The 14,566-nt window shown below is 42.4% G+C and overlaps 1 protein-coding gene across 5 annotated transcripts in view; it reads right to left on the bottom strand.

Moving 5' to 3' along the window:
* MTUS1 (microtubule associated scaffold protein 1) overlaps positions 1 to 14,566 on the bottom strand; it is a 154,943-nt gene that overhangs the window by 112,109 nt on the left and 28,268 nt on the right. For 4 of the 5 annotated variants that reach the window (XM_054989687.1, XM_054989689.1, XM_054989686.1 and 1 more), the window contains 2 exons: positions 7,055 to 9,185; positions 1,363 to 1,546 (listed from right to left, as the gene is read on the bottom strand). In XM_054989687.1, coding sequence (XP_054845662.1) covers positions 1,363 to 1,546; positions 7,055 to 9,037 — 2,167 coding nt within the window. In that variant the 5' untranslated portion in view covers positions 9,038 to 9,185. Of the gene's footprint in view, positions 1 to 1,362; positions 1,547 to 7,054; positions 9,186 to 9,290; positions 9,387 to 14,566 lie in introns of those variants that run through there. The other variant, XM_054989688.1, reaches the window with a different exon arrangement.

The following is a 14,566-nucleotide window of genomic DNA, read 5'->3' as shown; positions in this document are numbered from 1 at the left end:
TGGCGATTTTAGTACACACACTGGCACTGTCCTAGAAGTCTTTCATTCTGTACCTCTGGGAATATCAATGGAGGAAACCAGCTGTTAAGAGTCAGTCTTATAGATAATTTGAGGATAATAAGATTAGCGTATCTGGTAAATTAATGGCCATATTTGTAGACAGTAGAAAACCGATTATTTTAAATGGCTTTAAGGAGAGAGTAGACTATGGGGAGTTTCTGAATTGAACAATCTGGGGGCAAGTATTCTTATTTCTGTTGATTTGATAAACTATCTTGAAGACTATTGCCAGTCATCATACGCCTTTACTTCTATTAATAAGTTTGCCTAATAATCTCTGTATCCAAAATAGTCATTCGATTCCCGCTTGTCAAAATCATAACAAACTGGGACCAGTAAAACCACATTTTGTGTAGAACTATGATGTTTTCAGATAGATGTTGCACTTCAGGATCGTGTGTGCAAAGCAACTGTTACAAGTTAGACCAAATTTATTCTCATTTGCTGCCTGTTTATTCTAAACCGATTTACTGGGCAAGGCCTTGAAATTCACAAAAAATCATTGGTTCAACCTGGAGTGTGTCAGGCTCTTAGGGAATATAGATGTGCTAGCTTTTCCACTACCATACAAGCTTCTCTTTTTTAGAAAAAAGCATATAGACAAGCTATACACAGGACTAAAGAAGAAGTTTGCCTTAATAATTAACAAAAGCTAATCAAGGACTAGAAATAATAGACATCTGGCTGAATTTTGGAAGTTGGTTAGTTCTGTTTTACAGCCTAGAAGTCCGTTTTTGTCCCATATTCCTTTGCATATCTGGGAAGAACATTTTGTTAATATTTTCGCTAGCTCAGGAAAGTTATTTTTGTACTCTCTTGGTGTAAAGAGGGTGGAAAAGGAATACAAAATTAAAGCAGGTTTTTCTGGCTAACAGTCATCAGCATACTTTTAAAATTATGGCCTGTATTCCAAATTAGCTTTTCATGCCCAGACCAACTTTATGGTTTGCAATGTTTATTACAAAATGAAGCAACGTGGGAAAGCCAGACTCAAATCTGCAAGTTGTCTACAAAATTTCTGCTGCAAAATATTTGCTTTAGCCAAGCAACCAGAATTCCACATTATGCTACTTTACCATGAGTGGTTGGCATGAGCAGTACCAAATGAAGTACAGCACACTGCAGATACATCAGAGCTGGATGCAGAAATGTTTTGGAATCAGCACTGACCTGCAGCAACCTTCTACCGCACACACAACTTCAAAACCATGTTATTTTGCAATTCCCTGTCACAAGACATTGTATAAATAAATAAATAAATAAATAAATATATAAAAACGAGTTGACAAAAATGTTTCTCACCTGAATTCAAAGATAGACCTGCTCTTTGAGGAGAAGATACTTTTGCGGAGTGAGCATTTTTACTCTCACTTCCTCTCCTAGAGCAGAATATCTTCTGGGAATCTCGTATACTACGTCTTAGGGTGGCTGGGATGTCCTTGGACAAATTTTGTAGTTGTGTTGCCTCTACTTTAGGTGAAGAAGCCTACAACATATTAAAAAAAAGAAACCATGATACAAGGATATATACTGGATAAACATATAGGCAGCATCTGTACTCTATACCAGTGTTTCTCAATCTTTTTCTGACCGTGGCCCCCTTCCAAGCTTGTTTCCTTCCTGTGGCCCCCCTGTCCTACCGGTATAAAGGAAGCTATTTTATATGCCAATAAATTGCGCTGTTTCTTCCTTATATGGAATACCCCTGCTCTTTAGCTCCTCCTAGTGGACTCAGGGTTAAACTTGCATGAAGAAACAGCACCCCACACACTGTCTTTTCTGTTTTCTTTTCTCGGTCACTTCTCTGTTTTCTTCACTTCTCACTTCCCTCTGCGGCCCCCTAGTCTCGTGCCGTGGTCCCCCATTTATGCAATTTTTACCTGTGGCCCCCTTGGAATATCCTGGGGCCCCCTGGGGGGCCATATGGCCCCAGGTTGTGAACCACTGCTCTATACTGTTTCCATTACTATGATTTGGAGCATGTCACGTTATACTACAGGGCATTATGAATACATTGGACAAAGGCCAATGAAGCATCATTTGATCACACAAACTAAAAGATTGTCTCAAACTAATGGCATCATTTATTGGCTAAACATTTATTTTAATGACAATCACCTGAAATCTTTTTTTAACACTGTGGAAGAGCTGTAGTCATAAGATTTCTAACGCATTACTCCAGAACAAAATACCAGGTGTGTGTGTGTGTGGGGGGGGGGAAATTAACTCACATATGAAATTATCAAAACAGATAAAAGCATTTACTTAATGCGCCTTCAAGGGAAGCTCTAAGAGGAACAGAGTTGGCAGCCGTCCAGGCTTTAGGGCAGTAGGAATCAAAATAAATAGGTTCTGCAACGTCTTTCATTCCTTTGAAACATTCTGCTATAGAATTGTTCTTACAAAATATTATGTTGGAGGGGGTAGAGAAGGAAAAGAGGTTTTTGATGATTCATGTAATTACGGCGGCAAGAATAATATATGCGAGGTACTGGAAGAAGCTAGAGATACCATTGAAAGGAGAGTGATAAGAAAAATCTTAAAAACAGCAGAAATTGATGTCTTAACAGACTTGATAAAAGAACAAAGTAGGGGCGATCTGCAGAAGAGATGGTCACCCTTTCATAGATGGGTTAAATCAAATTATGGAACAAGAAATTAAGTATAGGATATGAAGATAGGAGAAAATAGTTACAGGAAATAAGCAGGGTAGACTTACAGGAAAATTAGGTTTTGGATAAGGAAAACAAGATACAAAGAAGAAGGAACTGTACAGATGGAAAATGAGAATAATACATAGTTTGTTGTTATCATCACTGTTGATTTCTTATGAAGTTGTGCTTGATATCCCCTGATATGATGTCTATGTGTATATGTATGTATTATTTTTGAAATCAATAAAATAATAATAATAAAGAGGGGGAAAAAGAAACATTCTGCTATACAGGTTCCAAGATTTAGGGAATCAAAGTATCACACACAAATGCTGTATCACCTGGATATCCAGGAGTAGGACTGACAGCTTAGTTTGGACCTAAAATCGCCCCAGATTCAACTATGGCTTATCCAAGTAAAAGACTGTAGATAACAAGACTGGGAAAAACTTGTGCCTGAGACCCTGGAAGGGCACTGGCCAGTCAAAACACACAACCCTGCCACCTTCAAGAGGCACGCAAGTTTTCTAAATACATATTTGACTAGACAGTACAGTGGTCTGGCTAAATCCAAGGAAACTTCCTATTGAGAAGGATCTGAGTCCAGCGGCACCTACAAGATTTTCAGGGTATATAAGCTTCTGAGAGTCCGAGCCCCCTTTTTCAGCTACAGGAAAGAGTGGAGTTCCCTGAGTATATCTGACCCAGAAGGTGTTACAAGGAAGATATCAGGATGAAAAGGTATGATGCAAATTTATAAGATGGGAGGGGTGTAGCAAAGGTGGATGTCAGGATACAAAGGTACAATGCAGCTTGATTAAAGCAGAAATTAGCCTCTGTTGTGTGATAATCCTATGAGAATCCTTACTTAACTCCCAATGCTAATTTCTGCTCTAATCCTAACTCCTTTTTTGCTTCACCCATCCCACGTCCTCACTTGGATATAAAGGCTCAGGAATCTCCACTCCTCCCCATATCTGAAGAAGGGAGCTTTGACTCTCAAAAGCTTATACCATGAAAATCTTGTTGTTCTCTAAGGTTGCCACTGAACTCAAATCCTTCTGTTCTACTGCAGGCCAATGTGGCTACCCACCTAAATTACCTTTATACTGAGAGTTTCAGTTAGCATCTTTTAAACATTGGCCGTCGTCACACGGGCTTTTATTTAGCGCTAAAATGGCGCTATTTCCCGGCAAACACCCACCTTATTCCAACACTGTAGCAATTTTCTCTCTTATGCTTTGTGCTTGATAGTCGCGCTATTTTGTGCCTCAGTGTGAATGCCTCACATCGATGTATTTCGCCTCGCAACGTCCTATGCCCTTCCTTCAATCCCAGAATCCATTTCTTCCTGCGACTCCCCTTTTTTTATTTTATTATGTCCTTATAACGCCATAACGACATAACACAATGCAAACTTTCTGCTGAAGTAAAAATGACTCAATCGCCATGGCAGAGTCTTCAGCGATGGGGATCACGCCAGACAGGGAGTTTTCTGCGGGCAAAGGGCTATTTATATCATTTCAAAGTTGGAAAAACAAAAGGGTCGTAAGGTTTTGCTCTGACGGAATGTTTATATGCTGTTATTCCGTTATAGCGGAATTAAACGCCAGAATAATTTTAAAAGGGGGGGGAGGAGCTGCTTCTGCGTGGTTAGAGAGAACAGAACAGAGTGCTTCGGTGTGGACAGCTGGTGGCGCGAAGAGCCGTTAGGTGACCCAAAGAAACGTTACTGTGCCGATAACAGGTAGGACGCTATATGCTGTAAATTTAACGGAAGAGATGCCCGTGTGACGACAGCCATTGTTAAATGTACTATTAAAAATTTGATCTAAGCACTGAAGCAAGCCAAAAGTCAGATATGTTTAGAATAAAACAAGCGAACCAAAGGAATACAGTTTTGGCTTGGGTGGCAACACAAGCCATTAATTGGCAGCCACTGCCATCCTCTCCTTTCCAAGTCTTCCGGCAAACTCACGAGGAGGGTGTCAAATTGCTCAGTTGTAGGCAGAACAAGCGAGTAGGACTCATGTTAGTTCTGACTTCTTTGGAGCAAAGCATGGCAAGACAACAAGTCTCCTTTTCTCCAATTTTACGGCACTCTTTGGGGAAGGAATAACAAGGGCATATTCCGAGTACTGCAAAGAACTCATTGGAAGGGAGGGACCAGTTAATTCACATTACCCAGTGAATAAGGGGGACACGAGAAGGGGGACCCATCTCTCTTCTTTCCTTCTTTGAAACTTATAACGACAACAACAACATTTACATACTGCCCTTCAGGACAACTTAACACCCACTCAAAGCAGTGTGTTGTCATTATCCCCATAACAGACACCGTGTGAGGTGGGTGGGGCTGAGAGAGCTCTGGAAGAGTTGTGACTGACTCAAGGTCACCCAGCTGGCTTCAAGTGGAGGAGTAGGGAATTAAACCTGGTTCTCCAGGTTAGAGTCCTGCCGCTCTTAACCACTGCACCAAACTGGCTCTCAAACTTGCATTGCCTCTCCGTCCTCAAAAACAAGGAGAAATGAGAAGTCTTGGCTTCATTTTGTATTAAGCTTCAAAGGAGGAAAGAAGCTGTGCAAGTACTTCTTATCGCCTTCCCCTGCCTAGAGTGTGATATGAAGTGACAGACTTCATGTTTGGTGAAGTGATTAAGAGCAGCAGGACTCTAATCTGGAGAACCAGGTTTGATTCCCCATTCCTCTGCTTGAAGCCAGCTGGGTGACCTTGGGTCAGTCACAGCTTCTCGGAGCTCTCTCAGCCCCACCCACCTCACAGGGTAATTGTCGTGAAGATAATAACAACATACTCTGTAAACCGCTCTGAGTGTGGCATTAAGTTGTCCTGAAGGGTGGTATATAAATCAAATGTTGTTGTTGTGTAGACAGCCACTCCCTGGGAAGAAAAGAGAACTGGATATCAACAGCAAGGGTAGACACCAGAGAAGGAGGGGCTGTCACTAATGACAATGATTTATGAACTTCTTTATAAAAAAAATTATAAAAACAGTAGCACTATAATTAAGCACCTTCAAAGTTTTGGCACAGAATTTCTATAACTGTAGCAACAGAAAGATATAACCCGCTTCAAAATGTTTGCTATAGACTTCGAGGGTGTTCTTACTGAGACTGCTGTTGTGCAATATCTTAATTAAGAGAGAAAATATTTCTACAACTACTGTGCCTAGTAGCAGTCATCTTGATAATTTAATAAAGCAACATCATCTAAATGCACTGTTTCTTCTATCAAGATTTCCAGCTTTAGGCTATCAAGAAGTCTGATCTAAGAACATGGAGCTGAACCAAAAGCTAAAATATTTGCACACACCCCATTTAGGAAGTTAACTGGCAAGAAGAGGGAAGGCAACTCTGGTATGGACTCCACCCACACCCTTTAGATCTGATGCTCCCAGAGTGAAGCAGCCCATAAAGTTAACACCAGAAAAGGGGACTTAGATGCCATCCATTTAGTTGGTTGCTGTATCCTCCTAACTGTTGGCTCAGGACAGGTAGCACTTAGAATTAACAGCACATTTATTCTTTTGCAAAGACTGTAATATGATTGTAGAGACTTCGGTATGAGGTTTTCCCAGTTACAGACTTAAAGAAACTGCATTTAGCTATACATCGCTTATAAAGATATTATAATCAAGCGGAAAACAAGATTTCTCCCATTATATCTTTAACACACAGTAGGATACATATATGTGTCAAGTTCCCACCATAAGGCTAAACAATGAGGAAAAAGTTAGTCTTAGGGAAATATGTCAAATAGCCTAAGGCTATTTTGTGGTCTACTCGCCATCTTAGACTGTGCTACCCACAGGGCTTTTTTTCAGGGGGAACGCGGGGGAACGGAGTTCCGGAACCTCTTGAAAATGGTCACATGGCTGGTGGCCCCACCCACTGATCTCCAGACAGAGGGGAGTTGAGATTGCCCTCCACGCTGCCGAGCGGCGCAGAGGGCAATCTCAACTCCCCTCTGTCTGGAGATCAGGGGGCGGGGCCACCAGCCATGTGACCATTTTCTCTGAGGGCAACCCGCTGCGTTCCACCACCTCTTTTCCCAGAAAAAAAGCCCTGGCTACCCATGCTGATTTTTTAAAGCTTGCAGCATTATGTTTGGACGAGATGCAGCCAGTGCAGAGCCTCAAGTGGTTTGTGCTGAGCCATCTTGCCCAAGGTTTACAATGCGGCATTCTCGAGGCCCACCAAAGTTTCCCCCTTTCACTCTGTAGTTAAGCAAGCAACTCTTACAACGTTGATTTTAAATCAGCAACATGCAATCAGTGCTCTGAACAACCTGGAGGTATATTTAAAAGATAAGAAAACCTTACCAAAGGAAAAGGGACAAGTCCAACACCTTCGATCACTGCGTCTTGAGCAGACTTTTCGGCAGGAACCCCCAGGCAGTCATTCTGCTGTTCCTCTTGAGATACTGGACAGATGCTCAAAGCACCAGGCTGTACACAGGCCTCTGCAAATTCCATTTTGTCATCCAGTGTCCCACCTGTGTTCGGAGTGCATATGACAGCCCCAGAAGCAGGAACAGAGAGGAATGTTGAATTGGGACACCTTACTTTGTCAACCTGTTCCATGATCTGTTTTAACACAGGTTTTTTGGGAACCTTGTGGGAAGTATTTTCAGAATGAGTTGCAGCATGTACAGCTTGGCTAGGCAGATGTTTATTAACATGTTGCTTATAGGTCTTATTCATTGGCGTTTCTGCTTTTGTGCCTCGATCCAAGTCCATTTTTTTTCTTAGCCCTGTGATTGACGAGGATACTTGCCTTGGGGAAGAAGGGGAGGAGGAAGACGTGGTAGATAGCTGAGGAGATCTCTGAGCTGCTTTTATCACAGCACTCTCTTTCGACTGTGGTATGGGCCTGGACACAACTTTTGGCTTAATGTTTTTAAAGTTTGGCTTTGGAAAGCTCACAATCTCTGCTTTTCTAGCTTTTGTTATGGTAGCAGCAAGGGGTGCTCTGGTGACTGGTTTAACCGGGCTACGTTCAGAATTGCTTCTGAATGAAATCCTTCTAGTACATTCTTTCACCATGTGGTTATTCTTTTCTGCTTTAGAAATGCCACCACCTTCTTCATCTGGCACAGCAAAAACAGCAAAGGTTGCATTTTTTGACGAGTCACAAGCTGTGGGACTGAAAACCACAAAGGTTGCCTGGCAATTGGGCTCAGGAAGAGCAGCTGTTCTTAGCTTTGGTATACCATTTTGTATTGTCTCAGACTCTTGAGCATATCCCTCGAGAAAAGCCTGATTGTTTTCCAAGACATTTGGTCCTTGAGTCAGAATCTCCCCATCTTTGTAAAACTCCTTGATCAAATGTTCATCAAAACTCTGTATTGCTAGAGGACATGAGCCATTGACGGCACCATCCTGTCCATATCTGGCTGTCCAACTGTTGCCTCCATCATTCTCAGGTGTGCTGTGCATATACCTTTTAGGCTCACTTTTGTACAAATGAGATGGTTCCAACGCTGGAGAGCCCCTAGAGCAGGGATCTACCAGTTCAGCATCCTGCTTTCCTTGGTTTTCATGCCATTCCCTATCCTGTGATACCAAGTCAATATAATTGGTGACATCACCTCCAGTTATTGACAGAGCATTAGCAAGTGGCACTCCCCTACCCTGGTTTACGCTTGTCATATTTAGCTTAGGGGAGCTGGTACTGTTTGTGAAACTGTCCTTTACATGCATTTCTTCAAGAGAGGTAAATATCTGGGAAGCAGATCCATCGTCGTTACATTTGCTCTCCAAATTTATAACTGTAATGAAAGATTCACTTGAACTAGCTCCTTCCTGTTCTGTTGGAGAACTATCCAATTCATTTTCAATTGCAGTACTTTTACAGAACTCCACAGCAGCAAAGTGCGTCAAATCTGCCTGGCAGTAAGGCACGGATTCCTTAGTACTGAGATTCTGAACATTTTCCATTGCAAAACCGTCTTTAAGAAGGCTTGTCGGTTCTCTGAAATTCTGTCTCAAGGCATGCATGTAAGATGGTTTCTTTGCAGCAGGTGTGCGTATGGCCTCCAAGTCCCTGGTCCCCATCCACATGTAGTCACTGGCCACCTTCTGCAGGTCTCCTGCTTCAGCATACGGTTGGTCTGATCTCTTTATCACTTCATTTGTGTCCTGAAGTTCTATGTAGTCCTCGTGTTCTGCTTTACGGTACTGGCTAGCAGTGCTTCCGTTCAGTGAGGGCGATGCACTGGTGTTACACATACATTTATTGCCGTTTTCATCCCTGATTATTAGAGGAGGATGTAAACCCTTTTCCTCCATCTTTTCAACATTCATTTTTGATAACTCTAGCTTGGCATAGTCCAAATGGGAAGTCCAAGATTTCAAGGAGAAGGTTTTTTTCTTTTTGCAAAGCTTCTCTCAAGAAATATTAATTCATTTTTCTTGAATACGGGATCTCCAAGTACATGCACAATTCATTGATCTAGAATGGGAAAGATGGAAAATTAGATATTTAAAAACATAATAAAACTAAGAGCCCTGATCCAGTAAGGTCTAGTCATGACGCACAGAAGGCAATTAGACTTACGCTCACTGCAACTTGCTTAAGAGGGGCCACTGAACACGGATCTTGGTTTCAATGGGATGCCCAGCCCGACCCATATTTATTTGGAAATAAGGTATTCCTATTTCAGTGGGTCTTTTTTCCCTAGGAAGTATCAGCAAAGAACAGGAATTAAAATTGTAGGTCTTCCAGCTTGAGAACTAAGCAAAGTAGTTAAATTTCTACTGTGTCATTAACACACATTGGTAAAAAGCTGCTCTTGAATGATCTGCTCAAAATTAAACACAGTACAAGCAAGAGCACACATTAAAAAAAAAATTATTCCCTATACTGAGTTGTTTTAAATGCTTTCTGAAGGTTTCTCAGAGGAAAACACTGCCATTGAAAAGGCATGAATGTATCAAACTTCAATACATCTTCCCAAGAATTCTGTGTGTGATGGACCTTTAAGCAATTCGGTTAAAGACATTTCAATCATTTTTGCTATTTATATATATAGAGAGAGAGCATAAGCTAACACACACATGTTCATCATGGAACCTATCTGAATTTACACTAGTACCAGCCTCTATCACCAGCAGACAAGAGAACATACACAGTGATTTCCTTAGGCTAAAATGGTTAACTATATATAGATATTAGAAAGACCAATTAATGAAAAAAGTAACGGATGGTAAAAAGCACCCCTCTGCAGGAATATGTACATACTTCTCATGAAAAGGTTTCAAGGGATTCTAACTACAATCATTTCAACACGTGTTATTTGCCAGGGGTTCAATGCTACTGAGAAGCGTGTCTTTCCTGCCTTCTCATAGCATTGCTTTGCATTCATGCACGTCCTGGTGTTTCTCTTGCTTTTCTTTGATCTGTCTCAAACTTGCTTTGCTGTGAAGTTTCGGGAAAGACTGCACTAAAGCCTGGATGGCTGCCATGTGGGGAGGAAAACGTTCCAAGCAACATGGGAGCCATTTTCCCCGACCCTGTGCTTGCAGAGGCCATTTCCTCCCCTGCCCACGGGGGGAGCCTTTTTCTCTCCAAAATCAGGAAACGGAAACAATTACAACATTCAACTTATACACTGCCTTTCAGGACAACTTAACACCCACTCAGAACAGTTTACAAAGTATGTTATTATTATTATTATCATCATCATACTTGTATAACATTGTAACAATTTATGTACCAAGATATCTGAATCTCCAGCTTTCATTTTTTTTAAAAAAGCTAAGTTTCTTGTTCCTTTCATTTGCAGCGAAAAGGAGAAAGGCACACAACAAAACCCACAACAAAAGGGGCTACAGACTTTTTAAAAATGAAAGCTGAGAATTCAGATAACCAGATATAACGCTATAACCAGGGCTTTTTTTCAGCGGGAACGCGGTGGAACAGAGTTCCGGCACCTCTTGAAAATGGTCACATAGCCGGTGGCCCCGCCCCCTGATCTCCAGACAGAGGGGAGCTTAGATTGCCCTCCGTGCTGCTCAGCGGCACAGAGGGCGATCTAAACTCCCCTCTGTCTGCAGATTAGGGGGCGGGGCCACTGGCCATGTGACTATTTTCGCCGAGGGCAATTTAAACTTTAAAAAACTCCCCCCCTTGTTCCAGCTGACCCAAAGTGACGTCATTGTGCGGTCCTAAGTTCCACCACCTCTTTTCCCAGAAAAAAAGCCCTGGCTATAACAATATTTATATCAATATGATATTTAGTATTTTTAACACCGGGAACAGCCCTGCTTCAGAGCATGGGACTTGGGCAGGGAAACTGCAAGGTAACTTGCCTTGCCATGTGGAAGCTCCATTTCTGCTGTGTTGTATCAGCAGCTGCAGCAGCAACAGGGAAACCACACAAGCCTGCCTCAATGTGGAAAACACCTAAATAAAACAGTACCAATGTGGAAAACACCTAAATAAAACAGTACCAATGTGGAAAACACCTAAATAAAACAGTCTAATACCAAATTGGTTATTGTGCTAACTTAGAGGTGTCCTTAAACATACACCATGAATTATCAGAGAATCCTCAATTTGGACCATAAAAATATAACTCCTTAAATCACTCCAAGAAAAGCAAAAAAGTCTTACAATCTCTCATTAGTATTTTGTGCAGCGATCATAGAAAGTCAGCAAACACACACAGAGATCATTCATGCACCGGGAATTACTGAATACATACACAGAAGAGAATATCACTGAATAAAGGTGAACAAAAAACAACAAACCGTGAAAACTAACTAAACCACAAGTCAAGACGTTGTATCAAATGAATTGGTCAATATAGATCTTGATGATACAAACAGGTTTTAGTACATGTGCATACAATCATTTTACAAAGCTTTTTTTTTTATATCTAGCAAAGTTCTCTGTTCATTAAGCAAAGTATTCCAATAACATAACAGGTAGGTTATGTTAATTTCCAACCCACTCAAAATACCACACAAGCCTCTAAGGGTGTTGTTAACAAAATAACTCAAATCTTTAAAGTGACAGTGCAGATATAGTCCATTCATAGGGAATACCTGAGGCAGCTCTGCCTAACATTTACATTTCTGCTTCCCATGGGTTTAAGAAGCTTTGTCAAAATAAAATGCAAAAAGCAGGCTTGATGGACGCTGGAGATGGAACTGGGAGAAGCATTAAGTCTGCTCATTTGTTTAGCAGGAGTACAAAGAGGGTGTCAGAGAGTGATTAATGTAGGCTCAGGGCTTTTTTTCAGGGGGAACGCAGGGAAACGGAGTTACAGAACCTCTTGAAAATGGCCACCAGCCATGTGACCATTTTCTCTGAGGGCAACCCACTGAGTTCCACCACCTTTCCCCCCAGAAAAAAAGCCCTGTGTAGGCTTATGGGGCTGAAAGTCAGGGGAAAAAAATCAGCCAGTGGCTTACAGTTAGGCAAGAAGTGGGGGAAATACCCCATCGGATATGCCTCAAGGTATTTCTAACATATACCCCACAGAGTCCAATTAACCAAGATATAGCTTATCTTCAGAATCTTCTTTTAACATAAAGGCTACACAAGATGTGAAAGCTGCGTACTTGCTATTGTCACGTTGAGTGACAAATGCCTAAGGTTCTAAATAAACATTCACATTCTTTTTGCCAAAGAACATAGTTATGGTATAAACACCATAACGATCTGAGAATACAACGCACAACCAATACACATGTACAGATCGATAGTGCCAGCCTCTCCAAACTGAACAGCTGTGGCATTAACAAGACCACCTCACCGGTCATTTGGAGAGAGAAAAAATCCTAAATTTACCATCCTAGATTCATATCTAGCATGTTTATGCAAGCAAATCAGCATCACAGGAGGGTCAAACGGGGCTTTTTAAAGAATGGCAGAATATTTGTAATAATCACGATGCACAGTTAATTATTTTTAATTAACACGCACGGGTGGCCTCCCAGCTCTCCCACTTGGTTGCCCTGCGCTGCCACAGATGCCTGCCCGTGGCTGCTGCGCCCAGCTGACGGCATGTGCTGGCGGCAGCGGCGGCACGGGGCGGGAGGGCTAGGAGGCTGTAGCTCCGTGGCGCTCACTCCTGCCCCCACACCCCCTCCGGTGCCCCCTCCGGCGCCCCACACCCTAAGGCCACCGCCTACCTGGCCTCAATGGGCGCGCCGGCCCTGAAGAGACCACAGATCATTTAAACTAATATTCCAGTCTAAAATAGTGTTAAAATTAACCCTTTAATGAAAATCCTGGTGAACAAAAACATTTTGGCCTGGCACCTACGAGAGAGCAATGCAGGCAACCAGGCAAGCCTCAAGGGGAGGGGCATTCCATGAGTGAGGTGCCACTACTGAAAAAGGACCTGTCTCTGATTTAGGGGTGTGCAAAAAAAAATATCCAGGAAATTGAACTCCACGATTCAGGAATCCTCAAAAAATCTGTGATTCCCAAAATCCAGGAGTTTCTCTAATCCAGTTCAGGCAGATTAGAGAAATCTGTGTTCATTCGACCATTACTCCCTATCAGGAAAACTATCCAGGGGCTAGGGGGAGTAATTTTTCAATCAATCTTCACCAAATTTTGAGATAACCTACCACTGACTGCCCACTAAAACCCCTCAAGTTTCAGGAAGATTGGACACCAGAGTCCAATTCTATGGGTCCCCGAGCAAGGTGCCCCTGACCACTCCATTGTTTCCTATGGGAAATAAGTCAAAGCTGATTCTCACTGCAGAAACACACTGGGGCAATGCTGCCATGGCCAAGACACACTCCCAAATGCAAGCTCACCCCAGAGAAAGCCCAACAGAACCAAACTGAAGCCAGGGAATAAAACCTCCCCAGAACCAAAGTGAAGCAAAGAGATCAACATCAAACCAGAGAAATCTTGTCAAAACAGAATTCCACCCAAACCACACTGAAGCAAGAAGAAGCAAAGTGAATTAAAGGGACCAACAGCAAATCAGAGAATCATGTCAAAATAGAGAATTCCACCCAAATCAAAAGGAAGCAAGGGGCACCGTTGCAACTTAGCCCACAGTCACAGAAGCCAGGCAGACAAGGAGAACTCCTGCATGGATTGGACCCTCACTCCCCCACCCCTCCTGCCACTGCCTCCCTCCTCCTTTTCATCCCCCTTCTCTCTTAAAAAAAAAAGGTGGGGAATGCTGTGTCTTTGCAAAGAAACAGGAATGGAAACAGCCAAGTTGTGTCTCCCAAATTAACCTGGATTCACTTGGATTTATTCAGGGGTATAAATCCAGGATTCTCTAATGTGATCTGGGAAAGCTGGGGCAAAAATAAGGCTTTTCCCTCCCCCTAATCCCAGCCCCGGATTGGATACCCCTACTCTGGTTGCCTCTACTCTAATCACCCCTGAAGGGCTTGTGAAATAGATCTTAACTGGTGGGTTGTACAATATGGGAGGAGGCAGTAAGTACCTTGGTCTCAAGCCATTTAGGGCTTTAACAGAAAGAACTAGCACTCTCAATCGTGCCTGGAAACAAAGAGGCAGCCAGCGCAGATCTTTCAGTTCAGCACTGGGGTAATACGATCTCTGTATCTTGCCCCTGACAACAGTCTGACTGCTGCATTTTGGCTAAGCTGAAGTTTCAAGACTATTTTCAAAGGCAACTCCACGTAAACAGCACCACAGTAATCTAACCTGGCTGTAACTGGAGCATGGATCACTGAGGCCAGATTATTTATTTCTAGCAATGGCAGTAACTGGCGTATCAGCCAAAGCTGATAAAAGGTGTCACGTGCCACAGAGGAGATCTGGGACTCCAACAACAGGCCAGAATTCAGCAGCGCCCCCAAGCTATAAATCAGCTCCTTTAGGAG

This window comes from Eublepharis macularius, chromosome 10 (genome assembly GCF_028583425.1).
Source record: "Eublepharis macularius isolate TG4126 chromosome 10, MPM_Emac_v1.0, whole genome shotgun sequence".
NCBI lineage: Eukaryota > Metazoa > Chordata > Lepidosauria > Squamata > Eublepharidae > Eublepharis > Eublepharis macularius.
This window is presented reverse-complemented; position numbering and strand designations above follow the sequence as displayed.